The sequence below is a fragment of the Anomaloglossus baeobatrachus genome, chromosome 4 (genome assembly GCF_048569485.1).
Source record: "Anomaloglossus baeobatrachus isolate aAnoBae1 chromosome 4, aAnoBae1.hap1, whole genome shotgun sequence".
Classification (NCBI taxonomy): Eukaryota; Metazoa; Chordata; class Amphibia; order Anura; family Aromobatidae; genus Anomaloglossus; species Anomaloglossus baeobatrachus.
In genome coordinates this window covers 450,973,885-450,999,918 of record NC_134356.1, presented here as the reverse complement: position 1 = coordinate 450,999,918, position 26,034 = coordinate 450,973,885, and the positions used below count along the sequence as shown (strand labels likewise).

Below are 26,034 nucleotides of genomic sequence, written 5' to 3'. Positions count from 1 at the left end.
TGCATTGACTGTGAGGAGTCAATCACAGCAGGGGGCGCCGGACTGCTGTGCGCCCTAGTTTCTAGTCCTGTAATGATAATCACAAGGTAATAAACCCTTTGATTACTTAACAATAGTACACACACTGATAAGAGAAGCACAGTTGCTTTCTGTTTTTTTTTTGTTTTTATCACACTTCGGGTACGTTCACACAGTGAGTTTTTCGCGGCGTTTTTGCATGTTTTTCCAGGGGGGTGGGATGGGGGGGGGGGTTTGCTCAAAAAACTGCATGACTTTGCTTCACCAGCAAAATCTAAGAGTTCTCATTTTTGCTGTCTGCACACAGCGTTTTTTTTTAGCTGCGTTTTTGTGGTGCCCACACAAACGCAGCATGTCAATTATTTTTGCGTTTTTCGCTGCGTTTTCCACCCATTGAGTTCAATGAGATGTTCAAAAATGCAATGAAAAACGCAAATTGCAAATATAGCTGCGTTTTAGTGCGTTTCTATGACTAAACGCAGCTATAAACGCAAGGGGTGGGTAGTAAAGTGACATGTACAGGAAGAGGATTCCTTCTGTCAGTAAACACAGAAGCGTGAATCCTCCCGGTACCGCCACCGCTGCCTCCACCTCCCGTAGGGTGCCATGTCCGCTCCCGTGCGGCGCCATGTCCAGGCGGGAGGTGGAAGCAGCTACGAAATCAAAAGTGAACAGTAGAAAAAAAAAAATTGTCATACGCACCTGTCTGCAGACTCCCGGTGCCATGTCCGCTCCGGCTGTGTGCAGACTTCCGATAGCTGCAGGACCTGGCAGTGATCACCTGATGCGGTCACCTGATGCAGCACCTGACACATGAGCTGATCGCAAGTCTCGCGGTGACGCCGGCTTTTTACCGCCCGGCTTAAACTATCAGCTGATGCTTTCAGGAGACCGCTTCACTGATTACTGGCAGCTCCTGGAGCGATCGGACAGGAGTCAGCACAGACGTGTGTAGTTTTTTATTTTTTTAACTGATGCATCAGTTGATTGTATAAACGGCTTTTATACAATCAGCTGATGTGTGATGTGATTCAGGCCCTTGAACCTGACACATCATCTGATCGGTATGCCTTCCAGCAAACCGATCAGATGATATTGGATCCGGATCGGACGGCGCGGGACCCTTCACCCAGGATTACTGTGGGAGGTGGGGGGTGTGTTTCTTTATCAGGGCTGTGGAGTTGGAGCTCATTTTGGTGGAGTCGGTATAAAATGCACCGACTCCGAAAATATATAATAAATTAGGGACAGTAGTGCAATGCAGAATGTGCTGAATATTTTACTAAATAAATATAAGCATTATACTAAGTGTTATTAAGTGAAAAATGTATTGTAGTACAATGTGAACATTAGACATTTTTATGATACAGCAATCAAGATATTTAGATACAACATAAAATATATTTATTGGAATACAACTTCAGAACACAAAAAACTGATAAATTGTAAATATGTAATACAATAATATATATTTATTACACACACACACACAAGATATATATGTAATCTACTGTATATTACATAGTGTATTACATATTTACAATTTATTAGTTTTTCGTGTTCTAAAGTTGTATTCCAATAAATATATTTTATGTTCTATCCAAATATCTTGATTATTGTATCATAAAAATTATTAAATGTCTGATGTTCATCTATTACAATACATTTTTCACCTAACTATAAGCAATATATGTAGGAGTCGGTGCAAGAGAAATTGAGAAGTCAAAGTCGGAGTCGAAGTTTTGGTTTACCGACTCCACAGCCCTGTTCTTTATTTCAATAAAGATGGAGTCACTAATTGTGTTGTGTTTTATTGCAAATAAAAATATTTTTCTGTGTGTTGTGTATTTTTTTTATCTTTACCAGAAATTCATTCATGGTGGCCATGTCTAATATTGGCGTGACACCATAAATTTCGGGCCTAGGGCCAGCTGATATTATACAGCTAGCCGTAACCCCAACCACATTATTACCCAGCGAGCCACCTGGGGTGGCTGCGGACTGCAATTCGCAGCAGGGGTGCCCAGAAAGCTTGGGCACCCTGCACTGGGAATCCAATCCCCAGCTGTCTAGTTGTACCTGGCCGGACTCAAAAATTGGGCGAAGCCCACGTCATTTTTTTTTTAAATTATTTTATGAAATTCATGATATAAATTTAAAAAAAAAAAAAAAAGGGCTTCCCTATATTTTTGGTTCCCAGCCGGGTACAAATAGGCAGCTGGGGGTTGGGCGCAGCCCGTACCTGCCTGCTGTACCTGGTTAGCATACAAAAATATGGCGAAGCCCACGTACTTTTTTTTGGGGGGTGGGCAAAAAAAACTCCTGCATACAGTCCTGGATATAGTATGCTGAGCCTTGTAGTTCTGCAGCTGCTGTGTGCTTGTATGGAGGAGAGCAGACAGCAGCTGAACTACAAGGCTCAGCATGCTCCATTCACTAGTGTATGCAGGAGAGCAGACAGCAGCTGCAGAAGTACAAGGCTCAGCATACTCCATCCTGGACTGTATGTAGGATTTTTTTGACCCCCCCCCCCCCCCAAAAAATGATGTGGGCTTCGCCATATTTTTGTATGCTAGCCAGGTACAGCAGGCAGTTACAGGGGGGGGGGGGGGGGGGTAAAGAACGTCTGCATACAGCAGTCCTGGAAGGAACATGCTGAGTCTTGTAGTTCTGCAGCTGCTGTCTGCTCTCCTGCCGCCTCTCCCTCCAGCATACAGTCCTGGATGGAACATGCTGAGCCTTATAGTTCTGCAGCTGTCTGCTCTCCTGCATACACTAGTGGAGAATGAAGAACATATTGAAGAAGGAAATGACATCAGACCTTTTTTTTTTCCCAATAAACTTTAATGGCATTGTTCACTGATAAAAAAAAAAAAAAACGCAAAAAAACGCAGTGAGCAGAAACGCAGCAAAAGACGCACCAAAACGCATGCATCTCTGCCACTTTTTTTGCCGCGGGTGCAGTTTTTGTGGCAAAAAAGGCACAAAACCGCAGCGTCAAAAAAAAAAAACGCAGTGTGTGAACTTACCCTTTCACAGCATGCTGTCCTCCGCTTACAAAACAAAAACCTGCTGACAGTTTCCCTTTAAAGCTTAATCAATTCTGGGCACCAAATAAAAAACACATGCATACTATAATCTATATCTCCATCTACCTATAAAGCTATATATCATATATACACCCACCTTTCTCAGTGGTGTAATTCCAACAATATGAAATTATTTCAAGTCAGCGGCCGCCGATTGGCTGCAGCATTTACTATTTTGTCAGAGCAGACACAGGTCTAATAGAATATTAATGAGATGCAGCCAGTCAGCTGCCACTGATTCTGTGATGTGACCGACTGCTGCAGCCAATGTCACATCATCTACTGAAATCAGTTGCGTCCGCTTTGCTGGAATGGCACTATGGTGGGAGGTGAGTATTGGGAATCTGTCAACACAACGCTGGCCCTAAACTGTTTTATATGGTCATCCATGCCTTTATTAATACAATCAGTTGCTCATTTATGAAAATCCATATGAAAATGACACCAAAGTGCTTTAGACCTACCAACGCACTGTCTCTATGTCACCTACTTCTACATCAGGAGGCGCTCAGGGCATAGAGCTAGGTAGGAAGAGGCTCGGGAAGTGCTTTGGCATGCTAAAAGCACTTTGGTATGATTTGCATATGCATAAAACAGCATTTTGTTGTTTTTTTTTTCCATTCTATTGCACAAAAAAATAACATGGCCATAAACAGCTTGGGGCATTGGATCGTGCTGACAGATTTCCATTATGACAGCCCCAGGGACAGGCAAATTCAAGATATAAATCATGTATTTCACAGAATAATGTAAAAGGATAGAGGAAGAAAAAGACACCGCAGAACAGATCGCCGCGGTGCGATTACAAATGACAGCTTCCTTTTCAAACTCTTATCTCCCTATTACAACAGCAGCTGCAGACATGGAGCATGTGATTGGCAGGCACATGAATACAGAAGATATGGTATTTCCATAATATCGAACATTCATACAAAACCCTCCATTTCAATTTAACTTTAGTATTGTCTATTGAGGAAAACCAGAGGATCACTCTCCCTTAGGCACAATACTGAACGTATCTAAAGAGGTTCTTCAGCATTCTGCCAGCAGAGCGCCAATCCAGCTGATACATGTCTGGAATGCCCATGTACAGCCACCCATCTATTCAGTCACACCTGGGCTACAGTGACCATTGGCCACCTCACCATCCTGAACATGGGTCGGGAAACTCTTAAGGCCCCGTTACACGCAACGACGTATCTAACTATATATCGCCAGGGTCACTGATTCCCTGACACACATGCGGCATCGTTACCGACGTCATTGCGTGTGACACAAGGAGCGGCCGTTAACGATGGAAAATACTCACCAAATCGTCTATCGTTGACACGTCGTTCATTTTCAAAAAATCGTTGACTGTTGAGGTTGCAGGTTGTTCGGCATTCCCGAGGCAGCACACATCACTATGTATGACACCTCGGGAACGACGAACTGCAGCTTACCTGCGTTCGCCAGCAATGAGGAAGGAAGGAGGTGGGCGATATGTTACGGCCTCTCATCTCCGCTTCTATTGGGCGGCCGCTTAGTGACACCGCACAAACCGCCCTCTTAGAAAGGAGGCGGTTTGTTGGCAACAGCGACGTCGCTAGGCAGGTGTGTCCGTGTAAGGTGTAAGTCCGTGTGACGGGTCCTAGCGATATTGTGCGCCACGGGCAGCGATTTGCCTGTGACGCACGACCGACGGGGGCAGGTACGCTCGCTAGCGATCTCGCTGCGTGTAAAGCCCCCTTTAGGCTACATTCCACCATCCATATCCATTGAGTGCTTTACACTGCAGAAATTCTGCACCATCTCCACACCTTAATTTACTTACTTAATCCCATCCACTTTGCAGTGAAAATAAGAGGCAAAAATGAGAGTAAAACTCATCGTGGCCACGTACCCTTATCCTTCTAACAGATTTAGGACCTAGATGTGTTACCTGCACAAATCATACAATTAGTTTGGGACCACATGGTGACTTTGGGAGCGACATCCATCATGCATCCGAAGTTCTCTATGCGTCAATGTTACTTCAATGGATTAGCGTTGCGACCACGAGTGTGCAGTGACAAGCAAGTCACCATAAGGCTATGTTCCCACGTGTGCGCTCTGCACCGCAGCTAAAAGGTGCGCTTCAGAGCGCAGCTGAAAAGCTCCGTTCTGAAGCGCATGGTGCCGGCAGAGAACATGCGCTCTGCATGCTGCCTCTCCCTATAGACAGCATGCAAACCGCACGGAAGAAGTGACATGTCACTTCTTAGAACGCAGCGATTCGGGCAGCAGCCTAATCGCTGCGTTCTAATATGCCACATGCGCACGGCTCCTGCACAATCTCCATAGACTGTGCAGGGGACGCAGGACGCATGCAGTTACGCTGCGCTGCAGATCGCAGTGTAACTGCATGAAAACACGCAACGTGGGCACATAGCCTAAACCTGACACAATTGGTCTTGTGATTTGCTTGTTTCTGTACCCTCAAGGTCTCAATATAACTCCATTCACTTGTACTGTATGGCAATGTAGCAGCACCACCAAGCAAACTTTGGTCATGTGGATGGTTTTGCAAACTCGACGTATAGCCCCAAACATGAGTACGTATGCACAGGGCATTGTTGCAAACCCATATGGACCTCAGACCACTTTATGGTGTATACAAGTAGCACAATATTCTTCGCCAGCTTTTGGCAGAAAATATTGCGTAATGCTATTATATATGCTATTACACGGCGCAACAATTTTTCCTTGCACTATTTAGTAGAAATATATATAAAAAAGAAGACACAAAAGGGATGATTTTTCAAAGTATTCACAACAAAAACTGGAGTGGAACATTTGGAAAAGTCACAACATGTTTTGCACAATGTGGAGATGCACAAAAATGTGCGGAGCTTCGGACGGAGAGTGGCTATACCACAGACAGTTCTTTAGGCTGCTTTCACACATCCGGTTTTTGCTGAGCGGCACAATACGGCGCTTTGCAGAAAAACGCAACCGTTTTTTTTTGCCGCCGGTTGTGTTTTTTCCCGCATAGACTTGCATTAGCACCGTATTGTGCTGCATGGCCTTGCGTTGCATCTGTTTTTTGCCGGATGCGCCATATTTAGCCCATGCAGCGGCCAGATGGAACGTAGCCTGGCACTTTTTTTTGTGCGGCGAAAAAAGCGCATCACGCCGGTTCCGGCGCGATTTACAATGCAAACCTATGGACGTCAGATGCGGTTTTTTTGCACTGTGCATGCTCAGTATCAAGCCGCATCCGTCAAAAAACGGACGGGCCGCATGGAAAAACTTATGCAACGGATCCCGTCTCAAAGTTGTGCCTCCCCCACTGCAGGCCCAGGAGAGGGGGGGGACCAGGAGGGTCGGGGGCTGGAGGAGGAGGACCAGGAGGGTCGGGGGCTGGAGGAGGAGGACCAGGAGGGTCGGGGGCTGGAGGAGGAGGACCAGGAGGGTCGGGGGCTGGAGGAGGAGGACCAGGAGGGTCGGGGGCTGGAGGAGGAGGACCAGGAGGGTCGGGGGCTGGAAGAGGAGGACCAGGAGGGTCGGGGGCTGGAAGAGGAGGACCAGGAGGGTCGGGGGCTGGAAGAGGAGGACCAGGAGGGTCGGGGGCTGGAAGAGGAGGACCAGGAGGGTCGGGGGCTGGAAGAGGAGGACCAGGAGGGTCGGGGGCTGGAGGAGGAGGACCAGGAGGGTCGGGGGCTGGAGGAGGAGGACCAGGAGGGTCGGGGGCTGGAGGAGGAGGACCAGGAGGGTCGGGGGCTGGAGGAGGAGGACCAGGAGGGTCGGGGGCTGGAGGAGGAGGACCAGGAGGGTCGGGGGCTGGAGGAGGAGGACCAGGAGGGTCGGGGGCTGGAGGAGGAGGACCAGGAGGGTCGGGGGCTGGAGGAGGAGGACCAGGAGGGTCGGGGGCTGGAGGAGGAGGACCAGGAGGGTCGGGGGCTGGAGGAGGAGGACCAGGAGGGTCGGGGGCTGGAGGAGGAGGACCAGGAGGGTCGGGGGCTGGAGGAGGAGGACCAGGAGGGTCGGGGGCTGGAGGAGGAGGACCAGGAGGGTCGGGGGCTGGAGGAGGAGGACCAGGAGGGTCGGGGGCTGGAGGAGGAGGACCAGGAGGGTCGGGGGCTGGAGGAGGAGGACCAGGAGGGTCGGGGGCTGGAGGAGGAGGACCAGGAGGGTCGGGGGCTGGAGGAGGAGGACCAGTAGGCGGAAGATTGGGAGAGTCCAGGGAGAGTCTGCGGGACTGTGGGGGTAGGGAGTATATAAACACTTCACCCTCCACTGCTGGGTGGTCCTGGCCCACATTACTCCCCCCAGAACCCGGGGCAGAAGGCTCCGCCCGGCTCCACCTGCTGAGCTTTCACCCGCCGCGCCACTTCCTGCAGTGTAGACATGTCATTACCCCACTTGCGTGCATTGCACGGGGGACACGTTATACAGTCAGGGAAATACATCATCGTTACCTGGAAAGGGTTAACGTCCACCGGGTCCGCAAATGGGTTGGTGTCGTAGCCGGCCATGGCTCCTTCCTAAAGGGGCAAAGTGTAGAGCTGGATCCTCCAGCCGAGACTCCTCCTTGGACAGGTACCTCCTGGATGTGACGGGGCAGACTTCTCAGGGCGTGGCTTCCGCGTGTGACGAAAGTATGAAAACCAATAGGCGAGCAGAAGGATTGTACAGTTGTTTGGGAGCCAATCATCTAGCGAGTTTCTGCCAGAAGAGGCGGGACTTGCACTGCTGTATTCGTTGAGGATTGCCGCACGATCAAAGAGGCGGGACTAAATGAGACAATATTTTTCTGATATCCGGGAGGGGCGTGTCCTACCTGTAGGCAGGTAACAGGTGAGACTGTGACGTCGAGGAGGGCGGTCCATAGCTCGCGCTGCCTGTCAGTCACCGCCGCAGTACACGGGGAGCTGGGCTTTCTGGCGGGGATGACCGGTAGCTGTGGTTTTGCTATAAAGCTGTTTGTAATTACAGTAGCTGATTCTCGTGGTTTCCTCCCGCCGGTCCCGCGCACCAATGTGATTAGGCCGTTGTGCCTAGTCGGAAGTCACCGGCTGAGTGCAGACTACAGTTCCCGGCATGCTTTGCGGCGTGAGGTGGCTGCGCACTGCTAGCAGAGACAGGGTGGAAGTGGGGGAATGATGGCTGAACCCAGAGGTGAGCGGAGGACGCCGGAGCGGGGCGGACGGTGGGAGAAGGTAGTGCTCGGGAAGAGAGGGGTGGTCCGAGTAGTGGAGAGCCCCTTAACATTTCCTGTGTGTGTGTGTGTGTGTGTGTGTGTGTGTGTGTGTGATATACAGTACTGACCAAAAGTTTGGACACACCTCATCTCTGGTTTAACTATTAAGAGGAGACTGTGCAGCAGGCCTTCATGGTAAAATAGCTGCTAGGAAACCACTGCTAAGGACAGGCAACAAGCAGAAGAGACTTGTTTGGGCTAAAGAACACAAGGAATGGACATTAGACCAGTGGAAATCTGTGCTTTGGTCTGATGAGTCCAAATTTGAGATCTTTAGATCCAACCACCATGTCTTTGTAGAAAAGGTGAACAGATGGACTCTACATGCCTGGTTCCCACCGTGAAGCATGGATGGAGGAGGAGGTGTGATGGTGTGGGGGTGCTTTGCTGGTGACACTGTTGGGGATTTATTCAAAATTGAAGGCATACAGAACCAGCATAGCTACCACAGCATCTTGCAGCGGCGTGCTATTCCATCCGGTTTCCGTTTAGTTGGACCATCATTTATTTTTCAACAGGACAATGACCCCAAACACACCTCCAGGCTGTGTAATGGCTATCTGACTAAGAAGGAGAGTGATGGGGTGCTACGCCAGATGACCAGGTCTCTACATTCACTAGACCTGAACCCAATCGAGATGATTTGGGGTGAGCTGGACCGCAGAGTGAAGGCAAAAGGGCCAACAAGTGCTAAGCATCTCTGGGAACTTCAAGACTGTTGGAAGACCATTTCCGATGACCACCTCTTGAAGCTCATCAAGAGAATGCCAAGTGTGCAAAGCAGTAATCAAAGTAAAAGGTGGCTACTTTGAAGAACCTAGAATATAAGACATACTTTCAGTTGTTTCACACCTTTTTTTTTTTTTTTTTTTTTTTTTTTAAGTATTTCATTCCACGTGTTTTAATTTATAGTTTTGACGCCTTCAATGTGAATCTATAATTTTTAGAGTCATGAAAATAAAGAAAACTCTTTGAATGAGGTGTGTCCAAACTTTTGGTGTGTGTGTGTGTGTAATTTATTTATATATAATGTGTGTGTGTGTGTGTGTATGTGTAAAATATATAATATTTCTCTAATATATAAAGCTGAGTGTATGTATGTGTCCGCTAAAGGAATCTGGACCATCGCATTTACAATCACAAAATTTTGCACAGACTCCTCATGTGACTCAGGGAACGTCGTAGACTGTTTTGACAGGAAAATTTAACCCCGCGCTTTAGTTACTCTCCAAAAAACATGCATCCATTAAAGTAAATGGAGCCTGGAACTACTGGTTTTAATAGCAGCTGTGATTGGTTGCTATAGGAACAAAGGACGATGTTAGTATAAGAAGCTTATGTGTGAGGCAATAAGATGTCGGTGGGGAGACAGAAAGAGACAGACAGACATAGACACAGAGTAAGAGGCACACAAGGAAAGAAAGAGACAGAGATATAGAGACAGGCTGACGGACGGGGAAAGAGACAGACAAAAAAAACAGACCTGGGGCATGAGTCAGACCTAGGGCAAGAAAGAGACAGACTGATATAAAGACAGACAGAGAGAGAACTAGACAGACAGTGACATAGACAAGGAAAGAGACAGACAGCGACACACAGACTGGGAGAGAGACAGTTATTATCTCAGGCAACGCCCGGGTACTACAGTTAATATATATATATATATGTGTATGTATGTGACTCTTCAGCTCTGTTTTATACCATGCCTGATGGAGACCGGAGTAGTCTGGGGCTGCTAGTCGTAATCACCTTTTCAGTTAGCCATTAAAAAATGTCACCCTCTGAGGACTCAGTTTTTAGAACTACGGTATCTAGAAGGTAACACAGTGAAGAGATACAGATTTTTCCTGTCGGTGTAGGACCAAGCTCAGACCAACATATGTCTGGGCCGTGTGTATAACAGACTTCACATGTTCCCCTATACGTTAGTGCCCATGGATTATATTCATCACAGACCTGAGGTCCTAGTGGAAAACCCAGCATGTGCTAATGTGGTCCGATGAGCTGACCAGCCGAGTGCATGCACATAGCAGAGGCTCCTGCAGTGGTCCGCAGTGCAGAGGCACACCGATACCATCAGCTCCCAAAGTTGCAGACGTGGCCGATTCACAAATTTCAGCTTTTGTCTGATCTTGAATGGTTATTAAAACAAAAAAAATCACATTATCCCCTATTCGTATGAAAAGAGATAATGTGCTGATAGCTGTAGATCAGAGACCCCCATCAATCCCTTATTTGGGGGTCTGCAGCCCTCTCATGAGTAGAGGGGAGATGCCCAGCCTCCGCTCCATGCATTATCTATGGGGCTGCCGGAGCGCTGTACATGGTAGTTTAAAGCCCCACTACAGCCGCTTTTATTACTGCTGGAGTGGTGCTTTCAATGCAAGTCCCCTTCCTTCTACTCACCTGCCGCCGTCTTCATATTTCTCTAGTCCCTTCCACGACAGCATAGGAGGTTGTCTCTCCACGCCCTAATTGGGACAGGAAGTTCAAGAGGTTTAAAAGGACCCTCCCACCTCCCACAGCCAGTGTCTTTCCTGTCCCCATGGGGCATGGAGAGGTTTTTATTTTTCTCCTATGCTGTGGTGGCCGGCGAACTACAGTATAATATTTTTTTTTTCCCCTGTTACCTTAAGCCGGACAGCATCGGTCGGGCCTTCACCGCTCCTCCCTTGCTGTTCCCTCACGCTGTGGGGGACCGCTGCTCCAGCCTTCCGGAGCCTCCTTAGGGGTGATGCAGGCTGTTGAGCTCCCCGGCCGGCGTCCTCCCTGAGCCGCCGGCCGCTTCCTGCATGCACGCTGCCGGAGCGATCCGGAAGTGCTCCCGGGGGCGGGACTTCCGGTCTTGCGGAACGTCCGGTTGAGCGCTTCCGGTTTGCGGAGGCAGCGTGGAGGACACGCCGACTGTGACACGGCCTGTCCAGGACCGGATGCGGGAGGCGGGGAACGTTTGCCGTCACTGGGGGGGCAGGCCCTTTTGCATAAGGGCTGCCGTGAAGACGTCAGATCATGGTAAGCAACCGTGCTCCCTGTCATGTCTTCCGCTGCAGCTGCATCTGCAGAACCCAGTGTGCCCCCTGCTACTGTAAGTATGGAGGGGAATGGTCCCTCGGACATAGGTCTCAGTCAGATGATTTATGGCTCTCTGGTCTGTGTTTTCTAGGAGGACAAGGCCACCAAGAAAACTGACAGAAATGAAAAGTCAGAGAAGCCTGAGAAGTCAGAGAAGCCTGAGAAGTCAGAGAAGGCTGACAAGTCCGATAAGCCGGATAGACCTGACAGATTTGAAAAATGTCCTATCTGTATAAAGAAGCTCCCTGCAGTATGGGATAAAAAGCTTTGCCAAATTATTAGGGCCGAACAACCGTCCCTGATAGAAGAGTTGCGGTCCATGATGAAACAGGAGATTAGGGCCTCACTGGCCTCCCTTCCTGCTCCTGGCCCTGCTCCTGGACCCTCTCCTCCAAAGAAGAGGAGACTCCAGTCGACCCCGTCTGATCAGTAGGACGCTGATTCCACCTCTGAGGGTCCTGATGAAGGATTTCCCTCTGGGGGGTCTGACCAGTCCTTTCTGTTTCCCTCAGAAGATTTGGGGGATCTTATTGGGGCAGTTCGGAGCACTATGGGAGGAAGTGCAGTCTCTTCCCTCAATCCAGGATGAAATGTTTGCTGGCCTGAAATCAGTCAAACAGTTAGGATTTCCAGTTCATGCCAATATTCTGGATATTGTCTCTCAGGAATGGGAATTTCCTGAGAGGCGGGTACGGAGTGACCCTAGACGCCGGTTTCCTCTAGAACCTTCTGGATTACATTGGGAGGTCCCAAGAGTAGACGTTCAGGTGGCTAGGGTAGCTAAACAAACGGCTCTTCCCTTTGAAGATACTTCCCAACTGAAGGATCAGATGGATAGGAAGGTAGAAGGCGTGATGAAGCGATCCTGGGAGGCATCGTCTTCTTCTATTCAGGCTAACATTGCCTCCACTTGTGTATCCAGGTCCCTAATTAGGTGGTTAGACCAGTTGGAGGCTCATATTTCCCAGGGGACCCCTAGGGAGGAATTACTGGAATCCCTTCCCTTGCTTAGGAAGGCTACCAGTTTTTTGGCAGATACCTCTGTGGAATCTGTCCGCCTGGCGGCCAGGACCTCGGTTCTTTCTAACTCTGCCAGACGTGCCCTCTGGCTTAAGGCCTGGAGCGGAGACTCCACCTCCAAAATGAGGCTTTGCTCCCTTCCGTTTAAAGGGGATTTGGTGTTTGGGCCTGCCCTGGATGATATTCTGGACAAGGCGACCGATCGTAAGGCCTTGCCCGATCCTAGACCCACCAGGAAGCGGTCCTTTCGTCCCTCGATGCCTCAGGCCTCCCAGCCCAGAGGGAAAGGGAAGGCAGGCAGGTGGAGCTATCCTAAGGGTAGAGGGAGAAACATCCTCATCCTCCCCATCAACAACGTCCTCAGCAGGACAAACAGTGACTCGGCCCGGGTGGGGGGACGACTCTCAGCGTTTCTTCCCCAGTGGCGGTCCATAACCACTTGCCAATGGGTTCTGAAGATCGTCTCGGAAGGTCTCCTCATAGAATTCCTCTCCCCCCCTCGTCCGGGTCTCCGAGTCACTGCTCTGGCGTCGCAGGTTTCACAGGCTCTGTTGTACGCAAAGATTATAGAGCTAATGCACTCGGGGGTCGTTTCCCCAGTCCCGAGTCGGGAAGAAGGGGTAGGACACTACTCCCGCCTCTTCCTTGTCAAGAAGCCGTCTGGCGACGTCCGAATAATAATCAATTTAAAACGTCTAAACCGTCAGGTCAGGTACCGGCGGTTCAAGATGGAGTCAGTAAAATCAGCTATTCCCCTGATAGGTCTACACCACCAGATGGCCTCTATAGACTTGAAGGATGCCTACTTCCATGTGCCTGTCCATCCGGGTCACAGGCAATACCTCAGGTTTGCGATTCTGCACGGGGAGGAAGTGCTTCATTTCCAATTCAATGTACTTCCCTTCGGGATCTCCTCGGCTCCAAGGATCTTTTCGAAGATCATGGCAGAGGTGGTCGCCTTCATAAGATTGCAGGGTATCTGTCTGGTTCCATATTTGGACGACTTTCTTCTCATGGCTCCATCTGCTCCAACCCTCCGGAGCCATGTGGAAAAGTCTTTGGGAATCCTTCGGTCCCTGGGATGGATTCCCAATCTCAAAAAATCACAGTTAACCCCCTCCTCCACTCGGCAGTTTCTCGGAGTGCTGCTGGACTCCGACAGACAGGCATCTTTTCTCCCAGAGGGCCACAAGGTAGCTCTGTTAGCCAAAATATCAAAGCTTCGCAGGCAGGCTCGCCCGACGCTTCGAGCGGCTATGTCAGCTCTGGGTTCCATGACATCCCGCTTTCCCTCAGTCAGGTGGGCTCAGGCCCATTCTCGGTGTCTCCAGGATCATATCCTGGCACATTGGGACAGACTCCCGTCATCCCTAAACAAGACGGTTTCGCCTCTCGGGGCCCGTCTCCTCATCCCTTCTCTGGTGGCTGCGTCCCACCAACCTGCAGGTGGGGGTTGCCTGGACTCAGGCACCCCTGGTTACACTGACCACAGATGCCAGCCTGCGAGGATGGGGTGCAATGGTGGCAAACTCCCCATTTCAAGGGGTCTGGAGTCCTTACGTCAGCTCCCAATCCTCCAACTACCGGGAGCTCAGGGCAGTCGGGGAAGCCCTCCTTGCGGCTCAGGACCTCGTCCGGGACTCTCACGTCCTGGTGTATTCAGACAATGTCACAACAGTGGCACATCTCCGCCATCAGGGCAGTACACGCTCAGGCGCCCTGAAGTCAGTGTCCTCCCGAATCTTTCAATGGGCGGAACAATCTCTGCTATCCCTTTCTGCGGTCCATCTGAAGGGCTCCCTAAATCTTCAGACGGATTTCCTGAGTCGTCGGGATGTTCATCCGGGGGAATGGAGTCTGGATCAGGCGGTGTTCTGCTCTCTGGTGGCAAGGTGGGGTGCTCCAGAGGTGGACCTCTTTGCTTCGGCAGGGAATCGCAAGGTCGCAACATATTTCTCCCTGAACCCACGGGACAAGGCGTTAGGGGTAGACGCTTTCTGCCACAATTGGTCCTTTCGCCTCGCTTACGCGTTCCCCCCCCTCTTCGTCTTCTCGCAAGGGCCCTGAGGAAGATCAGAGACGAGGGGGTCCCAACTATACTGGTAGCCCCGCTGTGGCCTCGGAGGAGTTGGTACAGCCTGGTCATGACGCTAGGAATCGACGGCCCAGTCCTCTTGGGTTCGGACCCCAGCTTACTGTCCCAGGGTCCGATTTTCCATCCGGCTCCCCAGAAACTCAACTTGGCTGCCTGGCTTCTGAGGCCCGGGCACTGAAGGCCCAAGGGCTTTCTGACAAAGTTGTGGCTACCCTACAGAAGAACCGTAAACCAGTGACTAATAGTATTTACAACAAAATCTGGAAGAGATTTTCCTCCTGGTGTGATTCTCGGCCTCCTGACCCACTTCGGCCTAATATTGCGCAGATTCTGGACTTCCTCCAGAGTGGATTGGACTTGGGCCTTAGGCCTAGCACCCTGAAGGTTCAGGTGTCAGCCCTCAGTGCAGTCTTTGACACGGCTCTGGCAGATCATCGTTGGATCCGTCGGTTCTTTGTGTCCGCTAGTAGACTCTGTCCATGTCAGAGGGTCCTGACGCCTCGCTGGGATCTCAATGTGGTCCTTACCGGACTATCTCAGTCACCATTTGAACCTCTGTGCTCTTGTAACATTCGTTCTCTTTCTCACAAGACTGCTTTTCTTGTGGCTATTACGTCTGCTCGCAGAGTCGGAGAACTTCAGGCTTTGTCTATTCGGGAACCTTACCTGACCGTCAGAGATGACAGCATTGTTTTTCAGCTGGACCCTTCCTTCCTTCCCAAGGTGGTTTCGGATTTTCACCGTTCTCAGTCCATCGTCCTGCCTTCCTTCTGTCAGAATCCTCGGACTCCGGGTGAGGAAGTGTTTCACTCTTTGGATGTCCGTCGGACAGTGTTGCACTACCTGGAGGTTACTGCTTCTTGGCGCCTTGATTCTAACCTGTTCATCCAGCCCTTTGGCCGCAATAAGGGCAGGAAGGTGGCTAAGAGTACCGTCGCCAACTGGATTGTGCGGGCAATTAGAGATGCCTACCTCGCTCAGCATCTCTCTCCACCTACTGGATTCACGGCGCACTCCACCAGGGCTACCTCTGTCTCCTGGGCTGAAAGGGCAGGGGCTTCCCCTGAGCAGATCTGCAAGGCGGCTACGTGGTCTTCGCTCCATACTTTCACGAAGCATTATCGTCTGGATCTGGATTCCAACAGGGATTTGGCCTTTGGCAGGAAGGTCCTGCAGGCTGTGGTCCCCCCCCTAGGTATCAATTCTTTGGTATTCCTCCTATGCTGTCGTGGAAGGGACTAGAGAAATAAGAATTATTCTTACCGATAATTCGGTTTCTAGGACCTTCCACGACAGCAGGTAATTCCCTCCCCTTTGTATTCATATATTCCTGAATGTGTGGTACTTCTCATATGCTATGGATTCTTTGTAAGACACTGGCTGTGGGAGGTGGGAGGGTCCTTTTAAACCTCTTGAACTTCCTGTCCCAATTAGGGCGTGGAGAGACAACCTCCTATGCTGTCGTGGAAGGTCCTAGAAACCGAATTATCGGTAATAATTCTTATTTTTCCAGCATCGCCCCTGTCGCTCTCCTGCATTATGTGACCACAAGCTTCAGTGTTTCATGGAAAAATGAATGCAACTCTGAGAGAATCGTTCTGGCCCTCATAGACTTGCATTCAGAGCCTGCAACTTAACGTCTGACTACCGGCCAGTCAGAAGTTACAGCATAAGATGGAACCACAAGACCGGAGTGGCGCTGAAAAACAATGAAAAAGGTGGAGGGCAACTATAAGGACAGGGAACGTGCATGTAAAGTGCCACTCCAGTGCCCAAAACAAAACACCGGAGTGGTGCTTTTCGTAGACAGGGAATGGAACCGAGCCATGCACACCTCCATTCCACCCAGGTACAAGACGGAGTGGCCCCATTCTTGGGGTTATAAACTTATCTTTTGTCCTATGGATAACTTGATTTTTTGGGAATAACCCACTACTACATACTCTGGCCTGTATGGCATTATTATGCCCTAAAGCTTTTAGGCCCTGTGCCCACGCTGCGGATTTTGACGCAGATTTTCAGAATTTGCAGCAAAATCTGCATGTCCATTGTGAAGCCAGAAAGGTCTATAGAAGTGCTGTGCCCACGTTGAGTATTTTTCCCTTGTGTACTTGTTGCAGATTTGGTGCAGAAAAAAAATCTGCAACAAATACGCAAGGGCAAAAAAAAGCATCGTGAGCACAGCACTTCTATAGACTTTTCTGGCTTCACAATGGACATGCAGATTTTGCTGCAAATTTCTGAAAATACGTGTCAAAACTACAGTGTGGGCACTGAGCCTTATAGTAAACAGTTGGCAGCTACACTTACGTCCTGTTACAGTGAGAAATTCAGCAGCACTAGTTGCACCTAAAGAGTTAAACTGTCAAAATTGGAGATCTCCCTGATCCCAGCAGATGCGGCAGAGCATCCATGTAATATACTGCTGACAATAGCCCGAACAGTGCGTGTTTTCAAAGGGTTAAGAATATAGCTTCTGTCAGACTCCTGTAATTGTTAATAATAAATGCTTGCTAAGCCGTCTGCTTTCTTCTGTTTAAAACCCTCTGAAAATATCCACCTTCATGTTTCCGGGATCATGATCCTACAATCCCACCCCCAGGATGTATATTTCTATATGGGTTTTTTGTCTTAATACTATAAACTATACGTCGTGCCTCTGGGAGTAGTGGCCGACACTTCCAGCCTGCTTATTTTAGTAGCATCAGCTGGTAATTTAATGAAAACCTGTGTGGTGATCAGATACATAAAACGTCCCTAAATTCACCTGACTCTGCCTATGGTCTGCAGAGAACTGCCTTGGATGAGGCAAATGTTATCCACGTCCACCTCCTAAACTCCACTAGCGAGATCATGACCACTCGTCAAAGACAACGCGGAGCAGCACAGTTCAGAATCTGGGAAAGTCCTCGCCCCATCCACGCCTAATGTGAAAAGGTGGCAGAAAGCCCAACCAGCACACGTCAGACTTATGTACATAAAGCGCCATCATTATATAATGAAATGTTGCGTAACTTCCTATTGTTTCAATTCTTGGCCGTTTAGTTCACAGGTGAAGAAATCCACTGAGCAGCAGACTTGTGCTCCTATCCTACCAGTAATTCCAAGCTGCTATCTCTGACCATACTGAAGCGTTGTAACAAGCCCAGTAGTTGAGAGCGTTGCATTGGGTCATGTGTTTTAAGTTTCCATTTACTGTATAGACATGTACATCGCACTGCACATGGCCTGTGACCTGAGCCGCATTGCTTGTGCACATGTGCAACTTTATACCGGGGCTCCTTCATAGCCACAATTATCAGAACATGACAAGTCCATGAACCAAAACGGTCACCTGAATGCAGCCTTGATGAGAACTAAGGGGTACTTCACACACAGCGAGATCGCTACTCAGATCGCTGCTGAGTCACGGTTTTTGTGACGCATCAGTGACCTCCTTAGCGATCTCGCTGTGTGTGACACTGAGCAGCGATCTGGCCCATGCTGTGAGATCGCTGCTCGTTACACACAGCCCTGGTTCACTTTTTTATTGTTGCTCTCCCGCTGATAAGCACACATCGCTGTGTGTGACAGCGAGAGAGCAACAATCCTGAATGTGCAGGGAGCAGGAGCCGGAGTCTGACAGCCTGCGGTAAAGGTACCGTCACACTTTGGCGACACAGCAGCGATCCCACCAGCGATCTGACCTGGTCAGGATCGCTGCTGCGTCGCTACATGGTCGCTGGTGAGCTGTCAAGCAGGCAGATCTCACCAGTGACCAGCCCCCAGCGACGTGCAAGCGACGCTGCGCTTGCACGGAGCCGGCGTCTGGAAGCTGCGGACACTGGTAACTAAGGTAAACATCGGGTATGGTTACCAGATGTTTACCTTAGTTACCAGCGCACACCGCTTAGCGCTGACTCCCTGCACTCGTAGCCACAACACACATCGGGTTAATAAGCAAACCTTTGCTTATTTACCCGATGTGTCCTCTGGCTACGTGTGCATGGAGCAGGGAGCCGGCACTGGCAGCGTGGGAGCTGCAGACGCTGGTAACGAAGGTAAATATCGGGTAACCACCTTGGTTACCCGATGTTTACCTTGGTTACAGCTTACCGCAGGCTGTCAGACGCCGGCTCCTGCTCCCTGCAAATTCAGGATTGTTGCTCTCTCGCTGTCACACACAGCGATGTGTGCTTATCAGCGGGAGAGCAACAATAAAAAAAAATGAACCAGGGCTGTGTGTAACGAGCAGCGATCTCACAGCAGGGGCCAGATTGTTGCTCAGTGTCACACAGCGAGATCGCTAATGAGGTCACTGCTGCGTCACAAAAACCGTGACTCAGCAGCGATCTCAGTAGCGATCTCGCTGTGTTTGAAGTACCCCTAAGCTGTAACCAAGGTAAACATCGGGTAACCAAGGTGGTTACCCGATATTTACCTTCGTTACCAGCGTCTGCAGCTCTCACACTGCCAGTGCCGGCTCCCTGCACACGTAGCCGGAGGACACATCGGGTAAATAAGCAAAGGTTTGCTTATTAACCCAATGTGTGCTGTGGCTACGAGTGCAGGGAGCCAGCGCTAAGCGGTGTGCGCTGGTAACTAAGGTAAACATCGGGTAACCATATCCGATGTTTACCTTAGTTACCAGTGTCCGCAGCTTCCAGACGCCGGCTCCCTGCAAGCGCAGCGTCTCTTCCACGTCGCTGCTGGCTGGGGACTGGTCACTGGTCGCTGGTGAGATCTGCCTGTTTGACAGCTCACCAGCGACCATGTAGCGATGCAGCAGCGATCCTGACCAGGTCAGATCGCTGGTGGGATCGCTGCTGCTTCGCTAAAGTGTGACTGTACCTTAAAGGTGGTGTCACACACAGCGACAACGACGTCGCTGCTACGTCACCATTTTCTGTGACGTTGCAGCAACGTCCCGTCGCTGTGTGTGACATCCAGCAACGAGCTGGCCCCTGCTGTGAGGTCGTTGCTCGTTGCTGAATGTCCTGCTTCATTTTTTCGTCGTCACTCTCCCGCTGTGAAGCACACATCGCTGTGTGTGACAGCGAGAGAGCGACGAAATGAAGGGAGCAGGAGCCGGCGTCTGGCAGCTGCGGAAAGCTGTAACCACTGTAAACATCGGGTAACCAAGGGAAGACCTTTCCCTGGTTACCCGATATTTACCTTCGTTACCAGCCTCCCCCGCTCTTGCTGCTAGTGCCGGCTCCTGCTCTGTGCACATGTAGCTGCAGTACACATCGGGTAATTAACCCGATGTGTACTGTAGCTAGGAGAGCAAGGAGCCAGCGCTAAGCAGTGTGCGCGGCTCCCTGCTCTCTGCAAATGTAGTAACGTTATGATCGCTGCTGCGTCGCTGTGTTTTGACAGCTAAGCAGCGATCACAACAGCGACTTACAAGGTCGCTGTTACGTCACAGAAAATGGTGACGTAACAGCGATGTCGCTGTCGCTATGTGTGAACCCAGCTTAACTTGCACCATTATCCTGAATGTTATCTGTGTTTACTTAAGGGGGGTTTTCTCTTTTCTTTCTTTAGAAGTTTACCACCACTCCTATGACTTATGGCTTCTGCTTGCGAGGATGCAGCATAGCCCTAAATATTGACATTTCAGATCCTTGGCATGGTCCCGCTGTTAGTCTAAATCAGAGGTCTCAAACATGCATGCCGCATGCGGCCCCTCAGGCTGCTTCTTGCGGGCCGCAGGCACGTACCCCTCTTTGATGATCGCAGCTGGTGCAGGGGGCCACAGCTTTACTTCAGATGACTGTTTTACCGGCGCTGAGTGAAGTGCTCTCTGCACTGTTCCAATGGCAGCCACTGGCCAATCAGAGGCGAGCAGCTGATGCATATTACATCACCTGCTTTCATCTGATTGGCTGGCAGCTGCTATTGGAATGGTGCAGAGAGAGCTTGATTCTGCACGATGATTGCCAAGGGGGACTCGTGCCTGCAGGCCGCAAGAAGCAGGGAAGAGGAAGCCGAGGGAGTGGAGGACAGATGAGGAGAATGTTTTTGTGCGTGTAGCATGGCACAAGAGGGGAAAAGGATGGAACATTGCTACAAGAAGAGGACCTGCATGGGCACATTAGTAAAAGGGAATAAGGAGAGGACACATTACTACAGGATGGGGTACATTACTATAGGATGGAGGACATTACTACAGGATGGGAATGTTACTACAGGATTGGGGACAAGGATGGGCACATTACTACAGGATGTGGAGCAGGATGGGAACTTTTACTTTAGGATGGAGGACATTACTAAAAGATGTTGGCTAAAATTATGTATGTAAACAAAAAAAGTGCAGGTTTGTTATAATAAATGAGCAAAACTTGTTCAAAAACAATGATTCGAAGGTGTAGCGAAATAAAAAAAATTATGGTACCAATAAAAATGTCACTTTGACCTGCAATCAATGCGGCCCCCCCAAATTATTTTTTTTCTATGTGTGACCTATACACTCAGCCGAGTGTGAGACCTCTGGTGTAAACTGCAGTCTCCCATGATGCAAACATAGGCGGCTTTGCCCCTGCAGCATTAGAGGAAGGCAGGCGGCCTGAGGCTGGCCGGACCCAACGTGTATTGAAGGATGAAATTTATGGTGAAATTTTGCAGCTTTTCCGGAACAAAATTTGCCATACTGCGGATCTAATCACTAGAGTTGAGCGCGGTTCGAGGTTCTCCAGTTCGCGGCTCGAGTGATTTTTGGGGGCTGTTCTAGATCGAACTAGAACTTGAGCTTTTTTGCTAAAGCTCGATAGTTCTAGATACGTTCGAGAACGGTTCTAGCAGCAAAAAGACCAGCTAATTACTAGCTGGCTTTCCGCTGTAATAGTGTAAGTCACTCTGTGACTCACACTATTATGACATTTCAGTGTATAGTGTGCGGGAACAGTGCATTCAGATCACTGCTGTATGGATAATGGCGATCGCCTTTTTTTTTTTTTTTTTTTTTTTCTTGTCTTCCTTCCCTAAGCGCGCGCATGTTGTGGGGCGGGCCAGCATGTCAGCCAATCCCAGACACACACACAGCTAAGTGGACTTTTAGCCAGAGAAGCAACGGCATGTGTGATAGGATGTCCATGTCACATGTCCCTGCATTATAAAACCGGACATTTTCCTCCAGCACGCCATTATCTGCCTTCTGCGTCCTTGGTGTCAGTCATCACTGGCGCAGCTCCTATCTCCGATACTGCTGTGTACACTCTATACACAGCGCTGTACAGCATAGGGATAGCACTTTCGATCAGTCCTTTTAAGGGCTAATACCGGCAGGGTCAGAGCCATAGGTGACAGGTCCGTGAAAATAGAGTTTAACAGCTACACAAGATGACCGCGTCTGTGTAGCTAAGGTCAGGGATTTCCTCGCTGCATTTCCCCATTAGGAGGGATAGAAAGGCAGGCTTCCTTTCCTCTACCCAGAGACCCACAACCCTGCCACTGTACCCTCCTGCCCTTTGCACACTCAAACTCATTGTTACTAAGCCATTATACTAGCAAACACTGAGTGAACTTAGTGGCATCCTAAACGTGGCTGTTGGATTCTGTATTGTCCCAGTAGTGCAAAGATATTTGCAGCACGTCTGCCTGCATTGCACACTCAAACTCATTGTTACTAAGCCATTATAGTAGCAAACACTGAGTGAACTTAGTGGCATCCTAAACGTGGCTGTTGGATTCTGTATTGTCCCAGTAGTGCAAAGATATTTGCAGCACGTCTGCCTGCATTGCACACTCAAACTCATTGTTACTAAGCCATTATAGTAGCAAACACTGAGTGAACTTAGTGGCATCCTAAACGTGGCTGTTGGACTTCTGTATTGTCCCAGTAGTGCAAAGATATTTGCAGCACGTCTGCAATGAACATCCAAGCTCATTGTTACAAAGCTATTATACTAGCAATTTATGCTGCCAGTTTAAGGGCCGTAGTTGCATTGTCAGGGATAATTATTCTTTATTATTCTGCTGTTAATAAAGCTAGACCACCGCTGCAATCTACACCACCTCTCAATTTTTACTACCACATTTTAAGTGCACAATCTTGTCGCAATCAACATGAGTGGCAAAATGACAGATGCTGGTGGAAAGGGGAAGAGGCGTGTTGGAAAAGGAAAAAAAGGGTTTGTCCGTGGGGAAGGTGGCAAAGCTCCATTATCATCTGCTGAAGATAGACCATCTACCAGCAAAAGTAAGATGTCTACTATTTACCGTGGACAATCCGATGTGCTCCCTTTTTTTACGGACACGAACAACAGGAACAAAGGTAGATGATGGCCGAAAAAGGAAAATGCTTGAATGGATCTCAAGTGGTCCAACAAGTGCCCTCAGCCACCTCAACTACCGCATCCAAAAAACACCAGTCCTCTGAGTTGTCATCCCAATCAAACTTGCTTTCTCGCAGCTCTGAAGTCTCCATCAGCCCTGCACAGTATGGTGGAACTGAGATGGCTGAGTCTGCAGAGCTGTTCAGTCACACTATAGCCTGGGAATCAGAGGTCTGCTCCCAAGCTACAGTGAGTACAGACCAGGAAATGGTCTGCAGTGATGCCCAGAACCTTTGTGACTCTGATTCAGGCCGTGAGGACCAAGTTTCTGAGCATAATGTTGACCCTTTGTCACAAACTGTAACACCTGTGGTTATAGACAATGAGGAACATACTGATGACGATGAGACGCAGATACCAGATTGGGATGACAACTTAAATATTCGGTCAGGGCAAGAAGAGGCTCGATCTGAGGGTGAGGGGAGTGCAAACACAACAATTGATGATGAAATTCTAGATCCCACCTACTGTCAACCCACAGTCAGGCACTCGAGGAGGTCAACAGAGGCGGTGGAGGAGGATGCAACCGACGACGAAGTTACCTTGCGCTTTCCTGGACAGTCGGAGCACTGGTAGCACGTCTACAACTGCATCCTCAGCCACCACTCTGCCTCTGAGCACTAGTCGGGGGGGGGGGGGGGCTCAGCAGGTCGCATGCCCTCTAAGCCTTGCCTAGCCTGGTCCTTTTTTTGACATAGAAAAAGATCGCCCAAATTATGTGATCTGTAAAATTTGTCGTGATTCTGTTAGTAGAGGTCAAAACCTCAGCAGTTTGACAACTTCTTCCATGAATCGTCACATGAATAAATATCATATGTCCCAGTGGGAAGCTCACCGTGCTGCAATGCGGCCTAGCGGAGCGAACCATCCACGGCCTGCCCCTTCCAGTGCATCCGCGCGCTCTTCATCTTCTAGGACTGTGGGGACAGCTGTCACACCTGGTTTTCCACGCACAACTTCCACCACTGTAACCGCAACAGGCAGTTTGCTTGGTAGGTCGTCAGTTGGTTTGGAAGGGGAAACAAGTGCGTGTGTACAGCTCTCTCAGACATCGATAGCACCAACGTTGGATGAAGGCAACATCATGTCTCCGCCTGCACTTTCCTCACAAACCTGCATTTTTCCAGGGACACCCTACTCAACACCGTCTACACACAGCAGCCAGATCTCTGTCCCTCAGATGTGGACAAATAAAAGGCCATTTCCTGCGACCCATGACAAAGCTAAGAGGTTGACTTTATCCCTCTGTAAGCTCTGGGCTACCGAAATGCTGCCTTTCCGCCTGGTGGACACACAGGATTTTAGAGACCTTATGTCTGTCTCTGTGCCCCAGTACCAGATGCCCAGTCGCCACTACTTCTCTAAGAAAGGTGTGCCCGCGCTACACCAGCATGTCGCACACAACATCACCGCTTCCTTGAGAAACTGTGTGTCAACGGGTGCATTTCACCACCGATACTTGGACCAGTAAGCATGGATAGGGACATTACATGTCGCTGACTGGGCACTGGGTAACTATGGTGATAGATGGTGAAGGGTCTGCTGCACAAGTCTTGCCATTCCCACGACTTGTGTGTCAATCCTCTGTCTGTCCAAGTTCCGCCACTGCTTCTGCCTCCTCCACCTCATCTGTGTCCTCCACCTCCGCCCCAAGCTTGCCTGGTCAGGCCACCAGTGTTCGCACTGCGCAGAAGGAGTCACGCACCCCTCATTACTATGCTGGCAGCAGAGCGCAACGGCATCAGGCGGTCTTTAGCTTGACATGTCTTGGGAATAAGAGTCACACAGATGAGGAGTTGTGGTCAGCTCTGCGGTCCGAGTTTAATAAATGGTTGTCTCCACTCAACCTGCAGCCTGGTAAGGCCGTGTGCGACAATGCTGCAAACCTGGGTGCGGCCCTTTGCCTGGGCAAGGTGACACACGTGCCTTGTATGGCTCACGTGTTGAACCTTGTTGTCCAGCAATTTTTAACACACTATCCCGGCCTAGATGGCCTTCTGACCAGGGCACGAAAACTGTCTGCATCGCTCCAGAAGTCTTTCGGCCTGCCGGTTCATCGCCTGAAATGCGATGTGCCGACACGCTGGAACTCGATAAACCACATGTTACAGCGACTGTGGCAGTACCGCCGAGCCCTGGTGCAATACGTCATGACGTATAGCCTGGGCCAACGAGATGCAGAGGTGGGGCAGATCACCCTGATGGAGTGGTCTCAGATCAAGGACCTATGCACCCTTCTGCACAGTTTCGACATGGCGACGAATATGTTTAGCGCTGACAATGCCATTATCAGCATGACAATTCCAGTCATTTACATGCTGGAGCACACGCTAAACACTATTCGGAGTCAGGGGGTGGGACAACAGGAAGGGGAGGAACTACAGGAGGATTCATATGCGCAAGACACAACAACATCACCAAGGTCCAGACGTTCATCATCACCAACGCGGCAGGCATGGGACCATGGGGGACAGGGATCAACAAGGGCGCATGGTAGCAGGCGAAATGTTGAGGAAGGTGCAGGAGAACATGAAGAAATGGAGGACGAACTGTCCATGGACATGGAAGACTCAGCAGATGAGGGAGACCTTGGTCAAATTTCAGTTGAAAGATGTTGGGGGGAGATGTCAGAGGAAGAAAGAACGGGTAGCACCTCTATGCCACAAACACAGCGTGGACTTGGTCCGCATGGCTGCGCAAGACACATGAGCGCCTTCTTGCTGCACTACCTCCAACATGACCCTCGTATTGTCAAAATTAGAAGTGATGATGACTACTGGCTTGCCACACTATTAGATCCCCGGTACAAGTCCAAATTTTGTGACATAATTCCAGCCATAGAAAGGGACGCACGTATGCAGGAGTATCAGCAGAAGCTGTTACTCGATCTTAGCTCGGCTTTTCCACCAAACAACCGTGCAGGTGCAGGGAGTGAATCTCCCAGTTGTAACTTGACAAACATGGGACGGTCTCGTCATCTTCAACAGTCTACCCGTACCAGTAGCACCGTATCTGGTGCTGGTAACAGCAATTTTATGGAATCTTTTCATAATTTTTTTTAGACCCTCCTTTGCAAGGCCACCAGAGACAACAAGTCTGACACATAGTCAATGGCTGGAGAGGATGATACAGGAGTATTTCCAAATGAATATCGATGCCATTACTTTGCAAATGGAGCCTTGCTCATTTTGGGCTTCAAATCAT

General features: G+C 49.7%; 2 protein-coding genes across 4 annotated transcripts in view; one reads left to right on the top strand and one right to left on the bottom strand.

The window, feature by feature from the left end:
• SCAMP2 (secretory carrier membrane protein 2) overlaps positions 1-7,894 on the bottom strand; it is a 56,447-nt gene extending 48,553 nt beyond the window's left edge. Inside the window, exon 1 of the mRNA XM_075345602.1 lies at positions 7,547-7,894. Coding sequence (XP_075201717.1) covers positions 7,547-7,603 — 57 coding nt within the window. The 5' untranslated portion in view covers positions 7,604-7,894. The remainder of the gene's footprint in view (positions 1-7,546) is intronic.
• MPI (mannose phosphate isomerase) overlaps positions 7,811-26,034 on the top strand; it is a 51,345-nt gene continuing 33,121 nt past the window's right edge. The window contains exon 1 of one of the 3 annotated variants that reach the window (XM_075345600.1): positions 7,811-7,925. Coding sequence is in view for 1 of the 3 variants with exons in the window: in XM_075345599.1 (XP_075201714.1) it covers positions 8,228-8,246 (19 nt within the window). In the remaining 2 variants the exon portion in view is untranslated. Of the gene's footprint in view, positions 7,926-7,971; positions 8,288-26,034 lie in introns of those variants that run through there. The other 2 variants (XM_075345599.1, XM_075345601.1) reach the window with 2 other exon arrangements.